The following is a 24,339-nucleotide window of genomic DNA, read 5'->3' as shown; positions in this document are numbered from 1 at the left end:
GTACAAATCACTGCATAGAGACATTGATCACATCATTGAATCCTTGCTCCTTAAAAGGAGTAAAACAGAGATAAGTTTTACCTTCTTCAGGTCATGGAGAAAGGCTGTTCTTGTACTGCCTAGCTGTATCTGATGTTTAAATAGAAATAGGAGACTGAACAGCAGGAGGAAGTGGTTGAAGTCTTGTTTTATTCAGCTGACAAAGTGGCAAATCATTAATGGTAGGTTACAAACATTATTTTGGTTGGATCACAAGCCCGCTTGGTAAGATGGGGAAACAAAATTCTTACACAAATTGTAGAGAAGCTTCCTGAAGTTGGTTGTCATGATAACTCAAAACCAATACAAATACAACAGGTGGTAAAGTTAAATACAGTGCAAGGAAACAAGACTGTACCCGTGCTTTGATTTAACGCTTCCAGCCCCTGCCAGCAGCTCGGTTTGCAACCCCTGGGAGATCATTGGATTTCTTGCCAGCACAAATGACTGCTGAACTGCCTCCGAAACTACAATCCTAGCTCACTGCACTTGAGTTGTTCCTAACCCCACGGCACTGGCATATGCTGTCAAGATATCCACAATTTGTTTTGTTTCTAGGGTCATTCGAGCTTCGGTCAGCCAGTCATGTGCCACTCTCCTGGACTCGCCTCTTAACTGGTTGACAAATTTAGCTGCGAGCTCCAGATCTCCATGTTCGATGCAATATGAAGCGTAAGACAGTAATTTAAACGTGTCGAGGTCGTCGGGGCTGAGCTCAGCAGGTGGCTTCAGCTGTTGAGGGTGAAACACAAGCAGCGACTGCAGGTAAGACAGGAAGTATTGATACAAGCTGTTTCTCGTTTCATCGATCATAGCCACTCTTTTTGCCAGTTTTTGGACTGTGTAGAAACGGGCTCTGAGGGCTTCTTCGCTGTATACTCCCCGCGTCAGGGACTCCTGAGGGAGAGCTGCTGTTAAGGCTTCTGTAAATGCGTTGCCAGAGCAACTGGCTTTGATGGCCTTCACTGCGCTCTCCAGTGGTTCTGTGGGACTATCCCCAGAGGCTGTTTTCATGCAATATTTGAGCGCCTCAACAGAAAGCCACAGCTGATGGGCCTTCCTGGCTTCCTCTTCTGCTACCGCGTGACCTGCAAAATAAGCCAAGAAAGGCACTCTCAGCTGGGGGGACATGTACAGGAGGAGTTTTGAACACAAGCAGCAAAAGCCATTCCTCTGAACACCCCGCTTTCAAAAGCGGCTGCCCCCTTGGCATCTGACCTCAAAGCAAGCCTGTTCCACAGCTTAGGGTCAGAACAAGACGGCAGCTTTGGACTCGTGCAGCTGGAAGTTGCCGGGTGCTCAGCAGCGTGGCAAACGCAGGCCCACAAGCTATGTGCCTAAGCCTGGGTTTAGGCCCCCCAGGTTTGGGTAATGGGCCTTTGGGGATTGCAACTTTAATCCTTAAAAAAACCACGATTTCAGTGCTCACTCTCGACTGCTTGCTCAATTCCTTTCAGCCTGGCGTAGGCAGTGTTGATATCCAATGTGAAGTTGTCGAGCTGTTCCTGAGTAAGGCGTCGGAATTGCATTTCTTGTTCACTGAGTTTCTCAGATAAGTTCTGAAACAGAGCGAGATACAATTAAAGAGCTGTTTCTGGTCTGATGTATGTATTTACCTTACTTTTAAGATATGTTTCTGTAAGTCTGTTGTTCTTGCTAGGAGCAATGCATATAGTACATACAATGTACCAGTACGAAGCCTTATTAGGGTGAATTTAACAGTTACTGCACTTGTAACTGTCAAAAATTTCTCACCTGTAGCAAAAGGTTTTAAGACAAGTTTGAATAAAACCTACGTGTTCAGGCACTTGATATCATCTCTTCAAGATGAGCAGGCTTCCCTCCCCAGCCCGCATTTCAGTCTCCTGGAAGATGGTTCAGGACTCTCGTCCTGTGAAGTACGTGCTTTGCAAGGGTTCAAATATCCCCCTAATTCCCCTGGGGACTCTTCTCCCTTACCTGCTCAAATTCCACCTTTAGTTCCTGCTCCTGGATCTTAAGAACGTCTCTGAGATGGTCTGTGTGGGCAGCAGCCTGCCTCCGGAGCTGGGTCCTCATTTCACTCTCCATTACCTCTCGGACTTCTTCAACCTGTACACACACAAGCAGTTGTTATTACACCGCTATTTTTCAACTGCTCGTCACACACTATGATTATATCATTCATCAGCAATCACCTAGGGTACATTTTATAGAAGTGGCATTGACAGAGCCCATGTTTCATCTTAAAAAGCTGCCGAGGTCCATTTTTATAGCTGAACCCCTTCCTAAAGACGCTAAAGAATAGCTTCACAGCCCACAATGCCTGTAACTGGCGGTTATACTCACTAGGCACTTAGTGCCATTATCAAAATACTGTATCAAAGATACAGTAACGTGACAAACTAAACCCTCCAGTGTTTACAAACCAGCTTCCAAACAAAACAAATTTTACCTTTTCCCTACATGCTGTAATACTGTCCAAGTTAGAGTTTAGTGAAACAGTAATACCCCTTTTACCCAATCTTGTATAAAACAGCCACTTTAGAGAGGGCAGGTTTGTTTAGGAGCAGGTGAACAGTTTTTTTGGTTTTCTTAAAAAGGTTTGTGACAGTTCCATCCTTACATTAAATGCACAGATGATAGTTCAAGCAACTTTTAAAAAGAGCTCTTAATTAATACCTGTCACTGCAGTGCTTTGAACTAACAGGCTATAGGTGAAATCTTTAGTATCCCTCAAGTCAATGCAAAATTTTCAACTACTGGCCAGTGTTTAATCTTGTTTTCAGAGGCACACATCTGAAAACAGCAGGAGTATTTGGCAAAACATCTGCCTGCAATATGGCATCTCAAATGATACAACCTCCAGTGTCCAAATTCCTGTTTGTAATTTGCACTTGCTTCATGTCCAAAGCAGCATTAAAATTCTGAGGAGTTTTTTCATAGTCTTTCTGAAAGAATCAAATCCTGAACCACTGCCAGAGTGGAAGGACACGGAGATACCTCCTGGAGGCAGGATGGAGGGGCTACAAAGCCCTGCGATGGCCATACTGGGTCAGATCAAACATTTATTTTGACCCAGTAATCCTATCTCCAACAGCAGACAGGAACGTGAGAAAGTCATTCCCTGTTTCGCTGTATGATTTTACCATTCTAACTTTGCAGAAGTTTCCTTGCTCAGCATCTCCTTTCCACGCTTATCTTTGGGGTCGCCCTATCTGAAGTCTCCCATCCCTTGGAACATCCCAGTTGCTCTTCTGTGCGCTTCCTCTAGCTCTTCTACATCCTTTTTGAGCCAGAGATCCCAACGGGTGCATTACACCACTTTACCTTCTTCTCCTGTTCTATTTCAATCTCGCTTTTGTGATGCTCCAGCGCTTTGGCCACGGCTGCCTCAAATGCTTTTTTATCTTCAAGTTTCTGCTTCTCCAGGGCCGACTCGATGTGCTGCTGCTCCCTCACCCGCTGCTCTGCCAGCTCCTTGTTTAACTGGTCGATGCGACGGTGGGCGTGTGCAATGAGAGAATTTAAGTCGTCTGTGGATAACTGGCCAGCTGGAGAAGACACAGGGCGTTAGGAAGGTCTGCAGGGAAACTGCCACCACAGTGGGTTGCCCACCTCCCACTAGAGCACTCTAAGGCTCCAGTGGTTGACTGGCGAGCATGTTTTATGAAAAGTTTCTAAGCACTTCAAGCCCTTGACCTGTGCTAATGCCCACCGAATACCACACCTACAAGCAAGTACTTTCTATCTGGGAGAGAAATTATCTGAGTTTCTTTGAAGTGATTCACAGCTATTGTTGGCACTCCCATACTCGAGTCACACTCAATTCGAGGAGACTGTCGACACTCTGTCCATTTCTTTCTTTACACGACCGCATATTTCCCCCTGTGACAGCACACAGAGCAGCAGGGTATGTAAAACCCCGGTGCTGACCGATACCTCCAGCTAGGTACAAGCTTACAGAAATTTGATCCTGAAAACACTGAAGCCGTTGTGAGACAGAGCCGGAATTCACGTTCTCTCCTCAACAGTCCTCCAGGGCCAACTGGTCCCAAACAGATTTCTTACCCCAATTTGTACCCTTCAGGTTTGGCTACTCCAAGAGCAGTAGGGGTCACAACTACATCTGTGTCTGCTAAGGAATCTGCTACTTTTCTTCTGGGAGAGGAGGACACAAGCTACACCTGCAGCATTTGTAGATTTGATGACCCGAGAATGGCATAGGCTCTGTAAAATGCTGCAGCTCATTTTGCACTGGCTGCCAGCTAAATCGCCTGTACGGAAAACCAGGGACTACTCGGGAAAGCGTTCCTGCAGGGATCAAAGCAAGTGAAATTCCACAGTCCTTCAGCCATCCTGCTGGCGAGAGCTGGAGAAGGGACTGGCACAGGAGGCTCAGTGCAACAGTGCTCGTGTCCAGCAGGGAAGCTGACCAGCACCGCTGAGCTCAGCTGTTGAACTTAACACTGTTACAAACTGAACGGGGTTTTACTGCACTCCGGTTTTAATAGGTTTCTTTGATCAAGAGGGAAAAAAAAAGTAATAATCTCAGAATCAAAGAGTTAATCAACACTTCTAAAGTCAACTGTGAAGATTAAATTTGGAGAGTCAAGCCAACTTCAGTGTAAACGAATCTGGTTTTGCTGACCCAGCTCAGAGTAGCCCTGCGTGGCTTTTCAAGCATGCAAAGTACCTAGACGTTTCAGGGGCATCAGCAGGAGCTGGTGCATCCAGCACCTCTCTCAAGCCAGGACTGCTGCAAGGTGGGCCTGCTTGAGGAGAAACACCACCACACAGCTCAGCTGGAACTAGCCACAGTTTCTGTTTCTCACTGGAATCTCAGCAGCAGGTATCGACTGACTTAAATTCACAAAGAAAATTTAAACCTGGCTTTCAGAAGCCAGCGATCACACTGACCTGGGAAGTGCTGCTAGACAAAGTTTGTGGTTCAAGCTAGATGTGCAAAACTAGTGGAAAGGATCCCAGAGCATACCTCAGCCTGAAATGTTTTAGGAATGCAACATTTCACCCCTTGGTTGATACTGCCTGTAATTTAAAGTGATGGACCACACAAACGTAAAAAAGAACAAAGAGAAGAGATGACATTCACAAGACCAGAACAGGTTACAGGAACTCACCTAAGTCAGTTATCTCTGTAACAGAAAGAGGAGAGGTTGGAAAAGTTAATGCACATTCACTACAGCAAGTCAGTCATGCAAAAGTGAAACAGAAAACTAAGAGCTTCTTATCTACAGTGACTTAAACATGAGTCCAAGTCTCTAGGAATTTAGGAAGAACAGTATGTCAAGTATAAAAGTCTCTCTACATTACAGGGAAGATGTAGCACAAAACATCCCAACCACTAATATCACCTTTGGAAACCCACAGATTGGTGTTGAAGTTTAGCCAGAGCAAGGAATACAAGTTTGAAGTAGAAAAGTGCAACAGGACACTGGAAATTTTAGTCTGACATTTCTAGGTTCCTGTTCAGAAGCAGTTGGTCAAGAAACAAATTCCCAAGGGGCACAGCCACAGACCCTAACAGCTCAGTCCCGTGTATACTTCAGTAGGTCACAGCGGTATGAAATGAAGTGCATGGAAGCTACCAGGAGATTCCCTTTCCTCCCTCAAAAGGGCAGCGATCACAAAACCCAAGACGTTCTACCTTGAGCCTGCACAAGGAAAGGCAGCTCATGAGATTTCAGATCTCGGGCAAAGAACTACAGTAGTAATAGCATAAACAAAACATAAGGTGCCTATTCACTGCTCGTGTGCAGCATTCTCCGTTGTTCAAGATAAGTTACTGTGTCAATTTAATTTAGAAATAACATATACTGGGGTAGGTAGGGTATGAACAGTGAATTCTATCTTTCAGTATATCTGTCATGTCAGTGATGATCTACAGACATTCAGGGAGTTCTTTATCACTCTGTAATAATGGTGGATTATAATACCTATAACCACAGAGAGTCAACCAGACAAACACTTGATCAGTGAGCAACACAGATTTGCTCCAAATCTGGAGTGACCTGGCTCTCCTCCTGGAATACCAGGGGAGGGAAGAGGTGGTTGAACACCACATGATATCTATCACACAAGAGCTACATTTTTTGAAGCTTCCAATACAGCACAGGTAGTTTCCAGAACTAAGCCTCTTCGTAACACCTACTTTAGATTACTTATTTTAATTGTGAATTAATTTTCACTTCAAACCGACCAAACAATATGGAAAACAGGAGGCTGGACATTCAATTCAGTGGCCATAGTTACAGAAACTACAAACCAAAGTGACGGGCATATAACAAGCATGAAGTAACCCTGCAGTCAGAGACTTACTTAGCCCCTTCCAGCCAGGCTGTACATCGGGGGTGATACTGTCAAGCTCTCGCTGAAACTCTTCTCTAGCTGTAGCCACAAGCTCATGATACTGAGCTACTATCTTGGCCTCAGATTGTGCTGCCTGAACCTGTAACAAACAAAAATGAGATCAGTTTATTTGTCAAGGCAAATATCAAAAACAGAGGCATACATAATTTAAAGCCAGGTCCTGAGTTAGAGGCAGGTATCGTTACCCTCCAGCCCAACCAAAGCAAACTGACTTGGGGGAGAAAAAAAACCCACCCTGTGATATCAAACCTCTTGTATACAATAATTATTTGCTGGAACTACCACAAATCCATTTCTCCTCACATGCACACTGTAACTAGACAGCCAGTCTGTAGCCTAGAGAGGACCAAAAGAGTATCTTAATTCAGTTTGCATCTTTGAAGATCTCCAGCTCTTTTTCTCTGCTTTCAGCTACCATATAGGCCTAGTAAGCCCGTCCTGTGACGGCTGCCCCCCTCAGTGAGTTCTGATATTCCCACTATTAGGCTAAATTCTCCACTCAAAACACACCTGATGAATTATCAACTGTGCTGCAAAGGGGATAAATTTCACCTTTACATTTCTTCCCCAGTCTTCTGAGCTGTAAAGTGATTTACCCACCAAGTCATTAGCACAACTTGCTCCTGCTCCTCCCTAACCTCATGGTAAATTCCTCTCGGCATCAAATGCAAAGAATTACAAGTCGCCTACAGAAAGGACAGACACGACTCAAGCTGGCTGGAGACTCTTTCAGGACAGAGTTCAAGTTCTTCTTGCAAAGATCTTGTCATGACTGTTCACTGGTAGGTAATCAGCTCGAAGACTGAGTATAGCTAAAAAAAGACCAGAATTTACACTTCAAAAATATTTAACCTACTACAGAGGACTTGGGAAGGGGAGGCCTGCACAAGCTGCCAGGTAGTCCTTACTCTAATGGCAACTAAAAACAGTCTGTGGAAGCATTACCTTTTTTACGACGTTGTCCAAGTCAACTATCATATGATGAAGATTTTCTTCTGCAGCGATAATGTGAGATTTGGCTCCTGCGATCTGAGACTTCTTGGCGTTCTCAATTACACCTTTCATCTTCTCTAACTCTTCTCTGAAAAGAGAAGCAGCTGTTAATTATAACGCATACAGGTCTTACAACTTAACCCCAAAGAAAAGTTTACTTTCTGCTATCTGTATTTACAGGAAGAGCTACCGGATAACTCTACTGGTGCTTCCCATCTACCAGCTCTATGGCTAAGATGCTGTGATTAAAGATTTTTTTTTTTTTTCCCCACAACCTGAAACCTAAAGATGTCAGTGTGTCTATTCCATGTAAAATGAGAATTATTTATAGTGCAATTAGTACTCAAGACTTAGCTGGAAGGGGCAGATGAAAGAAAATTCACTGAAAGGAGTTCGTATTAGTAAAACTAAGTTAGTATTAGAAGGCAGACATTTCCATCACATAACAGAGCATCAAGGAAACGTTTTTAATACAGATGGCTTACTCTTGCAGAAGTATTTTGGACATGGTGACTGGTGGACATAACTGAGGATGGGAGAAAATTTATAGAGCTCTGTAAAGATAGATTTTTTTTTTTAATTAAGAAAGAACCACTTTTCTCTAGCATAATTGGAAATCAAGGAACAAGTGAAAAAGCATTCCTTTTCCAAATCCATTCAAACCAATGGAGGTTTCTAATGACCTCACTAAAATAAGGAACAAGCTTTAAAATAAACAAACAAGTAAATAAATAAAAGCGAAGGCATCCAGTAGAACAATAGAGAATGAAAGCAAGCGCATCTGGGGTTTGGGTTAGCTTTGTTTTACTCTTTGAAACCTCAGTTACACCTCCTAACTATTTTCAGTCAGCACAGCAACTTCAAAGATAAGAGAAGTTTGTGACTTAAATCGCAACCGTGCATCTTCAAGGATGATGTTGCCCTCTCAGCCTCAGAAGCATCAAAAGGGCTTCCAAATTTGTGTCTATCCTCATTACAAGGGCAATGTGGAGATACTTGTCTGTCATCTTATTTTTGCTGCTATAATCCCTACGCAATGAGTCTGCACACCAGACTCGCTGCTCATCAATGTGGTTCATACAGAACCTTGGGTTACGAGCAGTGCTCCATTTCAGAATTCAAGGTTTTCTTAGACACGCGCTTAAAAGCAACTCTGCTGACAGATAGAACTGCCAAACGATGCTGTAAGGTTTAATTTTTCATTATAACTAAAAGAAGCTAGTGATGTTACTGACTCAATACACAGAGAGTGCAGTCATGGAGTCCTCACAATAGGTTTTAACAATGACAAAATTATCCAAAAATAATACAAAAAGGATTATGGATTTTTTTTTTTTTTGTTAATCTTACTTGAACTTACCAACACTATAGATAAGTATTAAAGAGATAAACAAGTTCTTAAAAAGACGAATAAGACTGTTTCAGACTCTCTGGTACAGTGAAGACCATGTGCACAGGCACCTAAGATGTACACACTACAAATTAAAATATTCATTAGTGTACGTGACTTTTTTGATTTGGCACAAACACGTCAGTTTAATATGAACACAGGTGACTGCATGCTTTCTAGAAACCCATCTCGTGTCTGCCAGCCCTTGCATGGGTGATATTAAGTTACCACCTGATAAGCCTTAAAAGCAAGCAGCTTACTTGGCTTTCAGAAGGGCATCAGCGGCTTCATCCACAGCTCTCCTCCGATCCTTCAGCGCTTCCTCCAGAGTGCGCCACTGAGATGATTTTTTCTCCCCAGCAGCCTAAGAAGCATAGATGCTTAATTAGGGTCATCGCAATCATGAAATAAAACAGTTATCAAAAATAAATGAAAGCCTGTAAAGACTCAGAAGTTGCTACGCTCATTTCACTCAAACCAAGCAACATATTCGTGTTTTACCAACAGCACAGCTGGAAGCTTTACGAATTATTTTTCCCTTCCAATGTTTTGGTTTGTTTTGTTTGATTCTTAACATTTTGTTCCACCTGAGCAACAGCCATTCGTCCACGCAGAAGAGCTTGTGTGAGGATCACTGTATGGTGCCACAACGTTTTGGTGGGAAATCTCTACATGTATTAAAGTACTGTAATACTTTAAAATTGCTTTTAAGCTTAATACTTAAAGTACCGTAATACTGTGAAGTTGCTCAATTTTAAAGTTAGCTTAATACTTAAGCTTAAAAGCAAAAACTCTTAAGATACTTGTTTTTCTAACTACTAGATTAAATCTTGAGTGCTTGTGTAGTTGCCTGTATGCTCCTGTTCATTGATTAACCACTAAATTACACCCTCTGCTCCAAAACTGATTAGAAAGCAGCAGTTCACACAAACCCCAGCATTAGCACACCAGAACCACAAGCTGGTATCGCTCGTACATCCCTTACTCATTTCCAAACAAGAAACAAACAATCCAGCAAGATTTTGGCAAAGGGAATGGTTCAACCGAATATCAGGGTGGACAGTATTATACTCCAACTATATTTAGGTAAAAAAGGGGCTTGGGAATTAAAATACAACGTGATTTGTGTTGGTGTATTAACTTGAACTTGTCTACTTGCTGTAGGGGAATGAAGGAGTTGGGGGGGGGGGGGGGGGAGAAGTCAAAAGCAAAACCACTTTATTATTCATTCACTACATTTCATGAGTGGAAAGATTAGTTAAAACTGATAAACACAAAGACACTGCAAGAAAAGCTTCCTACTTTAATTGTGAGATGAAAAGTTTTGCTAAATGCAATGCAAAAATAATAAGAATTGTCCCCATTTGTCCAGTTTACCTCAGAATCATCCATGGCCTCCTTCAGTATTTGCAAATGGGCATTCACTGCTTGCACAGCAGATTCCTGGGCAGTAATCGCTTGAAGAGTTACACGAGCTGTTGCGCTTAGGGCTCCTTCTAGAGTTGCTGCAAGGGCTGGAAAAAAGTTAACTGAATTAAACTACAGGGAAAAGAGCTGAAGAATTAGTGAATTGACACATTACATCCTCTGTGTCTCCTTATATTATTTTCTATGACCCAAAAGAGTTGGTCAGTTTGGGAACTGCAGGCGACAGAAGAAGAAAGGTTGTCAGAATACGCTCCTTATTTAGAGGAGTACTAAGGTGCAAGTCTGCACTTACAGCAATAAAGCTACTCAGTGGAAGACCTTTACCATGCTTCTGCAGGGGGGTGCATTTTAACTCAACAGATTTTTTCCATCTTCACTTGTTACGATGGTTAAGAGAAAACAAGTAAATTTTCCCATCTTCCACAAGGAAGATACATTCCAAATGCAGAGTTATTCTTCCTAGGCAAGGCGGTGGTGGACTCAACTATCTATTCCTATTGGTATAGAGGCATAAATAAGCTATTAATTAGTCAAGCAGGAACCAAATCACAATGGTTAATTACAGTGAGCAATGTCTGCCTTTCTGGAACCAGGCATTTATTTTTAAGTACTAGGGTAAGTAAATCCACCTTTCCGGTAAATACTCCTCTGGATTTTTTCAGTGTAACAAACATCTCAACGTCTTCACTTGCAAAAAAGTCCTTGTACGAAGGAGACAACTAATGCTGAGCCTCTTGTTTCTGTTCATGTTGCTCTTCTACACCATGCAAAGCTCTGAGCAGAAGCAAGCAGCAGCAGACCACAACCAGCACATCTACTCCGAGCCTGTTAAGTCCAGGCTTGTACAGCCTTCTCATCCCTCATGTGCAACAACAGCCCAAGGCTCGGACTTTGGCCGAGGACCAGAGTACTCAGAGGAAAGTCTGAGCCTGGTCGACACATCTGCCAAGACCCCGTTTCACATGCACAGCGGTCGGACAGGTCAGATCAGATGCAGCACACCATGCCAGTGCCTCTTCCACCATCAGCCCTTTCCAAACACTAAAAGAATAATAAAATAAAAAGGCCGCAGCTCCCGCAGCAGGCTGAAGCATGTCCAATACGTGGTCTCAGTACTCTTAAACTCCCTTTCAAGCCTATTTTCACTGGCTACACCTATGTTAACAGTAAAGTTTCACTTACTTTAAATACAGTCTTTGTTCAGCATCCTTGTAGTCAATGCCTCTAGCCTACCCACCCCCAGAGACTCCTTCCCTCACCACAGAAGGTCTGCAGAGCCGTTGCAGTCAGCAGTCCTTGCGCTGCCCCAAGTCAGAAGTCATCCTTCGACACCCCTCCGTTTCTCCAAGAGGCTGGTCTCCCTCTCATCCTCATCGACACTGGCTGGAGGATGATATGGAAGCTTCCTAACACTGCAAGCCATCTGCAGCTTGAGCTGGGTTTGCTTTCAGAAGGTAAGCATCAAGGTAGCTGGCTACAGATTGCCTGGACATGCTAGACAGCAAAACACCATCTACCAAAAAAAATTTCTCTTATTTTTCTGGCTTCCCCTGAGGCAAACCAGGGAAGGACCCAAAACTCCTGACTTAAACAATCGTGCTGCAGCCCAACCAAGACCAAACAACAGCCCAGAAGTATTTAAAATCTAACAAACCAAGTGGAGGGCAAGGGGGAAGCAAAACTCATTGTTTTGAGCAAGACACACAAGGAGGACATGAGTTTTGGGACATAGGAAAAGCCAGCCCACCTCTCAGTAGTTAATTACTGAGCTGGATTAATAGGTCTGAGTTAGAACCCAGGCAAGGAACTGTCACAGTTCCCAACCTAGAACCTACAGGCAACTCTTCACAGAGCCTTGACATACCATCCCTGAACCACTACTGAAGAAGTCTAGCCAGCAGCTCTGTAGACAAGGACCTGGGGATCCCAGAAGATGTCAAGCTGAACACGGGTCAGTGTGCTCTGGCAGCAATGAGTCCTGACATGAACAGGGCTGCATCAAACAACAGCACATCCCACAGATCAAGCGAAGGAATGATTTCCCTCTGATTGGCACTTACGAGACCACATCTGGAATAGTGTCGCATTTTGAGAGCCTCAGTATAAGAAAGGTACAAACAAACTGGGGAGAGAACGGTGGACAGGCACTAAGATGGTTAGGGGATGGGAGCGCATGACACAGATGAGAGGCTGAAGGATCTAGGCTTCTTCTAGCCTACAGAAGAGAAGCTGAAGGGGTATCTGAAGTAATGCCTTCCACATCTAATGGGGTATTACAGAAGAGACTGAACCAGACTTGTCAGAGGTGCCCAGAGAAAGGGCAAGAGACAACAGATCCACGTGCCAACAAGAGAAATTAATTGGATGTATCAAATTCTCCATCGTAAGCAGCGCTTGCTAAGCTGCTCAGAGAGGTGGAACAATCTTCATTCCTTGGCGAACTTCAAATCTCCAGGGCAGAAGGCCTTGAGCACCCTTCCTGCGGAAGGACCATTATTTATACTTTCAGAGGGTGGTCACACACTGGAAGAGGCTTCCTAGAGAGGTGGTCGATGCCCCAGGCCTGTCAGTGTTTAAGAGGCATTTGGACAATGCCCGTAACAACATGCTTCAACCTGGTCAGCCCTAAAGTGGTCAGGCAGTTGGACTAGATGATCACTGTAGGTCCTTTCCAACTGAAATAGTCTATTCTACTCTATTCTAACCTGCCCCAACTCTCCAAGCAGAGGGGTTGACTAGAGCACAGGGATGGACTAGGGACCTTGGAGGTCTGTTCCAACCCAGAATTTTCCATCGTTCTTTGGCTATCAGTTACTTCTTAGTGGGTGGAAGAAGCTTCACCACCACTCATTCTGCCAACACAACACAGGGACAACAAAGAGGTGCGTAAGCAACTTAGAACTCTAAAGCCAATACAGTCCAACAATTCTTCTGTCATGTACAACACATACAGGAAAACTAACAGTATGGACTTACCTGATATTTTTTCTTGCTCCTCTTTGTCTTGCTGGGCAAGCCGGGCTGCAACTTCTTCTGGTGACCGTTCCTTTATAGCATGGGAATCTTCATGTTCTTTACCTATTCAGAAGTGAAAAAGAGTTAAACTGTTTAAGTGGAGAGTCCACATTTGTATACGGATTACTTCTTGGGAAGTAACTTTCTTTTCAAAATTGATTTTTATTGTCCGTATCACTTTATAAATCTGACTTCTGCATGCAGCCATGCTGAAACTACCTCAAGCATTTTTAGATCCATAATTACAAAGGCCAGTCTCACATCTTAAAATTAAAGATAGTAGCATGGATACCTCACATGCATCTGTAGATTTTACGTTGTCTAGTTACAAAAATACACAAGATTCAGAAGTCAAAGGCAAAGCAAGAAGTAAAATTTAAACTTGGCTCCATAAGTGTTTTTCAAGTATCTCTTCTTATGTTTTTTCCAGTTCTCCTTTGGCATGCTTAGAGAGTCCAGCCAAAATAACAAAAGATTAGCAAGAGGGCTATGGTGAATCACAATTATACTCTACTCCCAGCTTAAGGCTACTTAAAATGCCTTAAGAGTGAGCATTGACCTAAGTAATTGTCTCAAGATCAACAGCAAGTCTGCATCTGAACTGAGGAGAGAGCCCAGATCTCTCAGCTCTCAGACTCATTCTGCAACAAAAACCTTCAGGTTACCTTTTAATAATGCTGATGCTAACTCTGAAGAATGTATTTACTTATTAGTGACATACTTTTTATGAAATGTGTTCACACATAAAGAAATTAATATTAGTCTCATCTGAAAAAGACTATCATATAGAAGCTAGTGTTTCTTGTTGAGTTAAACAACATATGCAGTTCTTCACTTGACCCTGGGCAGACACGCTTTTCTGAACAGCAATCGGAAAGCCACAAAGAGCAGAGGCAAACTGGACAAGTCCCAGTTCAGCATAAAGGCAGGCTTTCTTCTTGCGTTCATGCCTATACCTGTCCCAGGTATCAATCTGAGCTTCTTAGTATGGTAAAGATCTGTTAACAGATGATGGAAGTTGTTTCTTCTGCAAAAGGCAGAAAGAATCATGCCTTTAAAAACTGACAAATACCAACACAGAAGTAAGAATTTATGCACTCGAAGCTACAGGATTTTGTTTTCCTTCATCGTGTTCATATGACCTTTTTCACCTTCTTCAGTCTGTATCCCAGGAGCTGGCACCGACATGGCTACACCTGTTGCAGAGATGATCTGTGCTGCAGCCTTGCCTGCTGTTAAATACAGTTGTAGAACAAAACCAGTTAGTATATATGTGCTATAATGTAAGAACAGGGATATAAGACAATTTTTTTCCTCTGTAGAAACATATTATTTGGACATTGATATTATTATTTCCAGAAAAAAGAGAATTTCCTGGACAAACAGCAACCAGGTACTACTTACACACACACAGCCATGAGAGATAAATGTAAAAAGATGTCACAACTGCTTCGCTCTAAACCAGTTCCATTTGATCTGGCTTTACAGTAGCTCAGTAATTACCCAGAATTAAGCTTCTTGCGCTTGCAAGAAGTGGAGGTAAATGGCCTCCAGCACCCAAAGTGCTCTTCCTGCTGAGTCTCATATCTAAACTATGCAGGATAGTCATTGTTTATCTGAGATTCCAAATATTCTATGAAGTAAATAAATTTCCTAAAAAATAGCAAAAAAAAGCTAAAGCCATTTTAGGCAAATTTTCTTATGACTGAAAAAAAAAATAGAATTAATTCTAAGAAATTATAACATGCTCATCTTCAACCATTCCAAAGGACTATTTTAATCTACCCCAGCATGTATGATATAGGACATCATTAGGTCTTTTGCTTCCCTCTACATGACATTCTATAAATTTACCTTCTTTTTCCTCTGAAGGAGCAACAGCTTCTGTTTTGCTCATCTGGGATTTGGTAGCGGGCTGTTTAGACTCTTTCATTACTTCTGCTACAGATGAGATCTTCAGTGGGCCCTGCTGTATCTTGAAAAATCAAAAATAAGAAATATCATCAGTTTTCCAAACAGCCTGTGTCTCACCACTTCCATTATAATGGACATTTCCATGTCCGGACAACTGTATCATAAACCTAAACTTCAAGGTACACATGAAAACAGTAGCAAGGCCATATAATTTCCTGCCTTGATTTTTAATTTGGAAGGAATCTTTACAATTTTCACCTCTCCAAAACTGAAGTTACAGTAGTGGCAGTTTTCACTACAAAGAAATATTTATTAAGGTATGCATAAAAAGCAAATAATTTCATGCCCCAAATGTTCCAAACACTTCTGAGTGTGTTGAATGCTACAGATAATGCAGAAACTATAAAAATTGCACGCACGTGAAGGTCTGAAACAACTTCAGAAAGCAGATTTCAATTATTTCTGCTTGGACATTATTTAGTCCATACAGGTATATCTTAAATTAATTCGGTTGACTCTTCATTTCAAACCTCTTGAGCATTTGTTGTCAAAACAAGTTAGGCCATCAGTCTTCTCTACCCAGCTTCAGTTTTTCAGATAACTGCTCCAACAGCTGGCTCCCTCAATTGTAATTTTTTTGTCCACCAACACTTATGGGAGTCACCCCTCCCATCCTGCTCAGTTTCTAGGCAATTCCTTTTCAAGTTGTAGTGGAAAAATTATATAATTGTTTTAAATATACGTGACTGCATAATTAAAGATACATTTTTAAAAAAAGAACAAACAATTATTTTGTCTGGGTATCACTGAACAGAAGATGCTACAGGCATGGTGTGGGGTTGAGAGGCATGGAAGAATCAGAGTTGCACGACTTCACTGATTTCCCTTTGAAAGGATTCAGATGCCAGTGTTTGGGGCAGACGAACACTTACTCAGGCACAGAGTATTGTGAGGTTTTAGGATATTGATCCTTTAATATCCATCACGCAAAGCCACAGGGTAAAAATAAAAGCATTTGAGTTAGAGCCATGACTGGGCAGATGGTAACTTTGCCGTCTGACCGGTCTGTTTTGCAAAATTTACTAGTGCCTGGGAGGCATTAAGAGCTTGGATGATCACAAGTCAAGTGGAGCTAAAACCAGAAGAGATACAGTTTTGGTTAACTGATATTCTCCCATTCATTAAGAACAGCCTTCTTAAACTCCAATTAAAAATATTCTGGGCTTCTTGAAGGCCAAATGGCTTCTGAAAGCTCAGGACGGCCATGGCCAGAGCAGCTTTTCAGCACACTTGGATAATTGGGAAGCATTTGCTTTCAGATGCAGGAACAGAGAAACTTCCAGATTCAATTTCCAGAGTTGTGCTGAAGGCTGTATCAAGTTTTCCCTTCTGCAGGGTCGCATCACTAGGATTTCAAAGTACGGTGCTTATGCATGGCTCTGTACCATTCAAAGTTTTATTGATTTGAAAAGCTGTCAATTTTCTTTAAAATAAATTCATCTTAGAATAAAAGTTGTCTAATCCTGCTACATCACTAACTACACTAAATCTCCAGCCACAGTAAAACAGTTGAACTCCAATGCGTCACCTACCTCTCTCTCCCCCCAATTTACTTGAGTATAAGCAGAAGAGCTATTCAGTTAGGATTCTACTAGATTATTTTACTGTAAAATAACAGCTTTATTTTTAACAACAGACCACAATCACAAGATGATAGCGGCAAATGTATAAGCAGCACCACATAGTATCTCAGTACATGATCCTTAAACCTAGCACACAACAAAATTAATCAGAATTTGAAAACAAAGAGCAGATGCTCTCTTTAAAAAAAGAAAAATGAAAGGGTGAGGGCGAGTGGGAAACACTTACCGGTTTCTTTGGCATCGGTGCGCTATAAGGTGCAGGACCAAGCGCCATCTCAAAGAGTTTATCAGAGTAGGGAACAGCCTTCTCTACGTTCTCCCGGAATTGCGTATCATAGCTAGCATACAGGACGGTTCCACCTACTCCTCCACCCACAAACAGGACACCTGCACCAATGATTTTGCCTACAGAAACACTGAGGGGTGTATGGGGGGAGAAAAGTGAAAGTCATGTAAATTGTATTATATGACAGACGTCAAACAGATTATAAATCTTGAGCTTACAGCTGGGGACAACCATGCTGTTCCAGAAGCTTGCCAACAAACCCAGCACCCACTTCAAATCACTTTCAGCACCAGCGAATCCCTGGTACCGTACTGGTTCATGACTAACAAAAAGATAAGGCAGCAACCTGCAAACTTCCTTCTAAATATTGATCACCTTGATTGGGTTCATTTAAATCTGACTGAATCAATCAAGGAACATACAAAACCATGAGAATACGAGTTACTCAACAAAAAATATCCCACCACTAGCAATTTGCTCTCATGTGGAACTAAGGAGCAGATTCCCTCTTGGTCAACGCAACAGAAGAACCAATTCCACCCTCCAAAACCTTCTACGTACCCAGACTCTCCCGAGGGGGTAGCATATCCACGGTACAGTCGTAACGGACGGAGTGACGCTCTCCCACACCGGCTATTCTGCAAGGGGTGGAGGAGGCAAGAGGTAAGCAGCAAGCACATTTAAATGTCTCTTCACCTCAACAGCAGTATCAGAGCGGTTTGCTCCATCGCCACATCTTGCACGCCCTCCGAAGGAAAGCAGCAGCTGGCATTAGAGCAGTGACGTTGGACTCGGTTTTCCCTAAACAAAGGAAAGACCTTTCTCACATGCAGCTTGTAGGTTAAGGGCTTTTTAAGAAGTAATTAGGAATTTTGAAAAGTGAGGGAAAAAAACCAAAACACCAAAAAACCCCCACCCCAGCTTATTTCTGCATTTATTTTGCCTATTTATGTTCCCGACCTCCAGTCTGGGCAGTACAACTGGGTTAGTTCAGATTCTCTTCAACAATCTCGTGCGCTAGAACAGCTCAGCTGTGAGCAGTGCAGAAGACAACAACAGCTGTTTAAATACTTAAAACTATTAAAAACTATATTTAATACTTAAAACTATTTTTATTTCTGAAGACATACAAGCAGTTCCCCTTGAGCTTCCAAACCAAGACTTCCTCTTTAAGAGAATTAGCAACGCATCCACTTTCCAGGTAGACATCGGATTATAATATAAATGAAATTACTATATGAAGAGTGATATTTCATTACATTCTACTTAACAAAAACCACATTGCCCAGGATTTTTATCTTCTTTATATTTTAGCTGAAAATTAAGATTAACCAGAAAGACTGGTTAAGCTACTCTAGCCTACAGAAGAAGGAAAAACACTGTTCCCCTCAGGTGTTTTTTTCCCCACGTGTGAATTGCTAAGAGAGAAGTACAGGACTCGCGGGAAATCAGTGCACAAGGCACAAAAGGAACTTCTCCCACATATTTGGGGAAACAAGAAAGGGGAGATATTTGGGGAAACAAGAAAGTTTTTATTTAAAAAAAAAAAATTGGGAGATTCTTCACTACAACATGCCCCCAGAAGGTAAGTTTCTCTATCTCCTTTTGCATGTGGCAATAAGTAACAAGCACAAGTCTTGTGGTTTAGGTCCCATCCTTGTCCAACAGCGTACAGAGGAAAGACAGGAACACTGAATTCTTATTCTTTCCAGAACAGCAGCCAAAATTTTTTAATTAGTAACAGGAGCATGAGTACAGCAACAGGAAACGCGCTCTTCTTACCCCCAAGACCTTCATGAGCCCTAGTTGTGCTCTGTGGTTGATTTTCTGGTTTACAATGGATAGAACAGGAGACAAAATAATAAATATGTTTTTAATTATTAGACTTGATTGCCCCAGAAGCACACACCGAGGTTTCACCAGTCCTTTCAAATGGAACATCACTAATAAAAGCCTCTTAAAGCATTTTGTAATCAACTGCTGGACATGCTTCTGAGTCTCAATAGGTCCCTATTACACCATGAAGCATAGGATGAGCAAAATATTTCAGCGTTACGTGTACAGCTCAACCCAATAAAATGAGGGGGGGGAAAAACGTTAATTTCTGTTGACCTGTTCAACTTCAGTCCCTTCCAACACTCTGGGTTTACATTATTTTGCCTAAAACTCACCTGAAAATAAGCCACCACTCCCAAGCCCCTTGCCAGGCTTTCTGAAGATTATCCCACCCTGCGCCACGGCAAGAGGGAGCTTAAGGCAACTCACTCGCCCGTCCTTGCTCAGGCTGGACTTGCCTCACTAGGTGACTTGACTCCTCTAGGTAATCCTAGAGGCTGCCACAACCGTAACCCTGGTACCTGGGCCAGTTCATCCATTTTCATGTTGGCTACAACCCCTACTCACACCTAGTGATGGCAAACAACACCCTGCCCATTTAGTTCTCCCACCTTCAGTAAACACATCGGCTCCTGCACTTCAGAACAGGCTGCGCTTCGGGAGCTAGCAGGGCAGAGGAGAAACCTTGCTTCTCGGCGTTCAGCATTTGTGCGTCGTACATCGGGAGGGGTTTTTTTTGTGGGATTATTGGTTTTGGTCCAGCTGGGCTGTTCTGTGATTATCCAAATCCTCATTTTTATTCATTGTTCATTAAGACGAGAAGAACCAAAGTGCAGGCGCTCAGCCTACGCTGTCAGACTCTCGCACTAGTGTACACGTAGCGATGGGAGCAGTAACTAAAACCAAAACAAGTCCCCACCAACTCTTTCTTTCAAGATGCTGCAAACAGAAATTCCCACAGCTGGCCAGGGGAACAACCACTGAAAATCTTTAGGTACCAAAGTTTTATGAGCAGAAACCTGAGTCTAATTTTCCTCCCTCACATCCAAATACACTATTACCTCCAAAAATCACTGATTTTTAAAAAAAAAAAAACAACATTTTTTTTTAAAGAAGCATTGCTCTCTTTTGGCCAGCATAATAATCTTGCTTGTATTTGCTATATCACATTAATGTGGAAATTTACAGGTAGTTTCTAATCTCCCCTTTGCATAATTTCCAGGAGTTTGTCATTTTTTTAGACCCTTGTTATTTATTTCTAATAACGTATCAAAGGATTTGGAAGAAATACATCACACATGCGTTGCTATGCCCTATAAAAGGCAGAAATAAACCATTTGCTGTTCTGCAGAAGAGAAGATAGAGAAAATCCTTTGGATAAGGCATCACACAGACAGCACAGATCCCCGTAGCAGGGGCACTGTGGGGCAGCTGTTGCCATTTCTTCCTCCTCTTCCAGCAGTTCTACGTGCTGTTTGTTTCACCTCACTTCTTAAACGCTTATTATTTTACATTCATTATGTACTATTATATCAGCATGAGAATCACTTTGCGGGGCACATCATACCTTCACTCTGGTTAGTATTAAGAGCCGCAGTGAATTCAGCGTTTGAGGTTATCCACATGAGCTCGCCCTAGCAAAGCGCTCAGGACAGGAACAGCACGGCACGGCAGAACATTATTAAAAAAATAAAATCTGCCTTGCAGGCTTATACTTCACACCTAACTTCAAATAACCAGACACAGGACACGCCATCCTCTGAGTTCATTTAGCTAAACCTCTCCTAGTCACCAGGCTCAAGCGTCTTGACCCAGAATTTGCACAGAATGAAGCTTGCAAGACACATATGGTTTTCTGCAACATGGGATTTGCGTACTTAAACAGAAAGAGCAAACCAGAAACTTCAGAGGAAGTTTGTCTTTGTTATGATAGAGGTTAGGTGTAACAAGGATATCTGACCACAGAACTCAAATTAACTTCCCATCACTCAAGACTTCTGCTAAATATCATACCTTTTTAAAAAAAGCCCTCTGTTGCTTTTCAAAGAAAACTACAGAAATATTCCAAATAAGGAAAGAAAAGTCTCTCTGCAGCACTGCACATGTAGCTGAAAACATTTATGAAATCGCTGCGACGAAGACTCGCTTCTCTCAAAGCCACAACTTCAATTTACTTGTTAACAAGCTTGCTGATCCTCCACGCACAGAGCTCACAGTAAGAGAGAAGGATAAAATTTTTCCTAGTCTCCACCACGAGCTCTCTACTGGGATTTTCTGTAGTTAAACCTTCATGCTGCTCTGGCTTTGGGGAGCAGCAGTTGCTTTGCTATTTCCCCCATCCAGCCATGCTCTGCTTCCCAGCTCTCAGTCTGCTCAAGCAAGCGAGCATCGAGGACCTGTTACCTCACAGTCCTGGCCAGGTCCAGCTCTCTTTAGACAACTGGATTTTTTAACCTGTAAAGGAGTATCTTAACATCACAAAACAGAAGCGGACTTGCCTCACTATCAGCTTCCATATATTATATATGTAAAAAGGGTTTATTTCCATTCTTAAAAAAGCATTGTTAAAACTTGCCACCACTAATATTTTTAAAAAAACCAAACAAACAAACAACCCACCCGCAAACACACATTTCTTTTTGGGCTGTATCAAAGCAGAACAATTAAGTTTCCCTAGCTGAATAGCAAGGTACCAGCAAGGTGCCATCACTCACAATAATGCCACCGTCAGGTCTGCAGGCAGACGCCGAGGCTCGGGCCTGAGCTTTAGCTAACTGAGCCGGGCGAGAGAAACTCCTAAACATGACATGAGACGCACCGACTCTCATGTCAAAAAAAGAGGGACTGAAGGGGGTAGTAAAGACAAGAAAATGGAAGATGGATAATAAGATATAAAAACTGTGTAATTGTGGCTGCCTGGGGATCACCGCAGCTGAAGCAGAGAATAAACCAATGCTGCTGCTCCAGCAAGAACGTCTCTGTCGAATGTGCTCCCCCAGGCAGGAGGATGCGGGCAGCGAGGATGCCTTCCCTTATTAGCAAGGCAACAGGTAGCACAGACAGATGGAGCATCCTGGTGTCAACGCACTGGTGCCCCTTCCAGGCTTGACAGGATCAGCATCTGCCTGACAACCTCTTAACAGCCAGGGAGTCTTACTTCCATGACAGGAGTTTTCACTTCTTGTGAAAAATTACCCAGTATCATCTCAGATCAAGTTGGCATGCCTTGATTAGAGTCCACAATTCTGCACCTCTTGCAAAACAAGCAGTATAATTAAAACATTTGTTTCTTAATTCCAGTTTCTGGCTCTTTTGTCACCCAAAAAGAACCAAGTTTTAGTTGCTGAAAGTCCATGGGACCGGCAACTGCTTTCATGTGTATATACTACGGTATGCCACAAAGCCTCCCCCACAATATGAATAAAAAGAATCAAAATGCATAAAAAACTGTTTCACTCCATACACTTTTGCTGTCCAAATTAAACCTTCGTTGTATTTGGTCTCATCAGGAAATACGAGTAGGGATGAAGGAAGAAAAAAAAAAAGTTATTTTTTTGAAGTAAGGAAGCAAACAGGAAGGGTACAGACAACAAACTCCAGAGCGCCGTGGCACCTCTGTGTTTGCACAGGTCTTCCACCAAACATTTATAGACTGAAGGCACACTTCCCAGCTGCAACGCACAACTCTGGCTTTTCCAGTGCTGTACAGTCATTCTCGACACATTCTTTTAAAGACTGACTACATGCAAATAGCCCTAAGTGACAACCATCTGCGAAAGCGTGTTTTCTGTCTTCTCAACTCCCAGCTAAAACTTTCCACAGGCCTGCAAACCCAGAGCCTTATTTTAGTGGGCATCATATGACCCGGCCCGGAGAGCTCTCCGGCCTTATAAAGCAGCAGAGGAAATGCCAGCTGCCGCGGTGGGAAAGGTTGCAAGCTTTAAGGCGGTTACCTTTCAACTGCAGAGCCGGGAGGGCTGAATGCACAGCTTGTCCTTTGCTGAACTGTGTGAGTAGAAAGTAATGAACACTGGAACGTAGAGTAGGATATAGAAGTGATCTAATCAGATTATTTTTTATTACTGTTAAGCAGACACCTGAAATACAAGTTGGGGCCTTAGTAGAGGAGTCACCCTCACCTATAAACCCTTGTGGCTTCTTAAAGTTGGCCGACTGCTTTAAAAAGGCTCCGTAGCATATTATCATCCTAATCTCTACTGATGAGGAAGGGCAAAGGCCCAGAAAACACACCCAACAGGCACTTTCCCCCCCGGCATCGCTTGTTCGCTCCTCTCCGTGTCTGACCATGAGGACTGCAGGATCCCCGCTGCGGCCACTCGGTACCACAGGCCCCCCACACCCGAAAGCTGACGCTACTCGTCACCCTGAGCCCCGGGACCCCCGTTATTAACGACACGGCCAGGCGATCGGACCCACTGTGGTCAAAACGGGGAAGGGCTGTGAGGTACCGGGGCCGCAGGCCGGGGCGGCGCAGGGGAGGCCGCGGCGGGGAAGGCAAGGTCACGTCCTTCCACGCCGGTGAGCGGGCCCGGCCGCCCCGCCACTGAGGAGGCAACCGGCCGCGAGCCGCCGCCGAGCCCTGCCGCCCCTCCGGGCTGCGGCCGCTGCTCGCCGGCGCTGCCCCGAGGCCGGGAGCGGCGGGAGAGGCGGCGGCAGGCCCGGCGCCGGCAATGACCGCCGAGGAGACTACAGCCCCCAGCATGCAGCGCGGCGCGCCCCGGCAGCCCCGCCCCGCCCCGGCCCGCCCGCCCTACTTCTCCCGGGGCCGCCACCCGGTAGGAGAACCGCAGCGGACTACAAGGACCGGCGTGCCTTGCGGGCGGCGGCCCCTCCGCCCCGCGCGGGACTGGCGCGCTGCACGCCGGGACTCGTAGTACAGCTGACCTACTAGCGCCCAGCCCGCGCCCGCCCAGGCGCCCTGTTGGCGCTCGCGGCCGCCCCTCAAGAGCCGAGCAGCCAATCGCGGCCCGCGCGTGCGGAGTCATTCAGAGAAGACCGAGCCGCGCTTAGAGGACGCGCCGCGCCCATACCCCCCCTGCCCGGCGCTGCCTCCGCTCGGCCCCGCCGGCGGGCCCGGCCCCGCCCGGTCCCTGCGAGGCGGGCTGCCGGGCCGCACCGGCCGGAGGGCAAGCGGCAGCGAGGACGGCTCGCGGGGCTCCCCTAGGGCCGCGCACCGCTCGCCGCCCTGCTCACCTGCGCGGCCGCAGCGACCCCCGCTCGGTGGCACGCCCGCAGCATGGCCTCGGAGCCGGGGGCAGGCTGCAGGAAGGCGCCGTGCGCGGTAACTCCCAGCGCCGCCTGCCTCCGCCCCCCCCCGCCGCGAGTAAAGCGCGGCGCGCATGCGCAGCAGCTGCACGGGCTTCCGCTCTGCCAGGGGCGTGGCCGCTCCCAGCGGAGAGCGATGG

At 44.2% G+C, this 24,339-nt stretch overlaps 1 protein-coding gene across 3 annotated transcripts; it reads right to left on the bottom strand.

Annotated features, from left to right (window-relative positions):
- Nucleotides 1-168: 168 nt before the first annotated feature.
- IMMT (inner membrane mitochondrial protein) lies at nt 169-24,280 on the bottom strand. Of its 3 annotated transcripts, none has more exons than XM_075499540.1 (15): nt 24,128-24,280; nt 17,639-17,715; nt 17,018-17,207; nt 15,089-15,209; nt 14,377-14,466; nt 13,196-13,297; nt 10,169-10,305; nt 9,052-9,155; nt 7,354-7,489; nt 6,358-6,487; nt 5,160-5,174; nt 3,349-3,572; nt 1,999-2,130; nt 1,469-1,598; nt 169-1,127 (listed from the first exon to the last, which is right to left on the bottom strand). In XM_075499540.1, exons 1-15 carry the CDS (start codon nt 24,170-24,172, stop codon nt 520-522), a joined length of 2,241 nt encoding a protein of 746 aa, XP_075355655.1. In that variant the 5' UTR covers nt 24,173-24,280; the 3' UTR covers nt 169-519. The 3 variants fall into 3 exon arrangements, with proteins under 3 accessions (XP_075355655.1, XP_075355657.1, XP_075355658.1); XM_075499542.1 differs by having other exon boundaries at nt 14,386-14,466; XM_075499543.1 differs by lacking the exon at nt 5,160-5,174 and having other exon boundaries at nt 24,128-24,279.
- Nucleotides 24,281-24,339: the final 59 nt, after the last annotated feature.

This window comes from Mycteria americana, chromosome 4 (genome assembly GCF_035582795.1).
Source record: "Mycteria americana isolate JAX WOST 10 ecotype Jacksonville Zoo and Gardens chromosome 4, USCA_MyAme_1.0, whole genome shotgun sequence".
Taxonomy (NCBI): Eukaryota; Metazoa; Chordata; class Aves; order Ciconiiformes; family Ciconiidae; genus Mycteria; species Mycteria americana.
The sequence above is the reverse complement of the archived record's forward strand: the minus strand, read 5'-3'. Positions and strand labels throughout refer to the sequence as shown.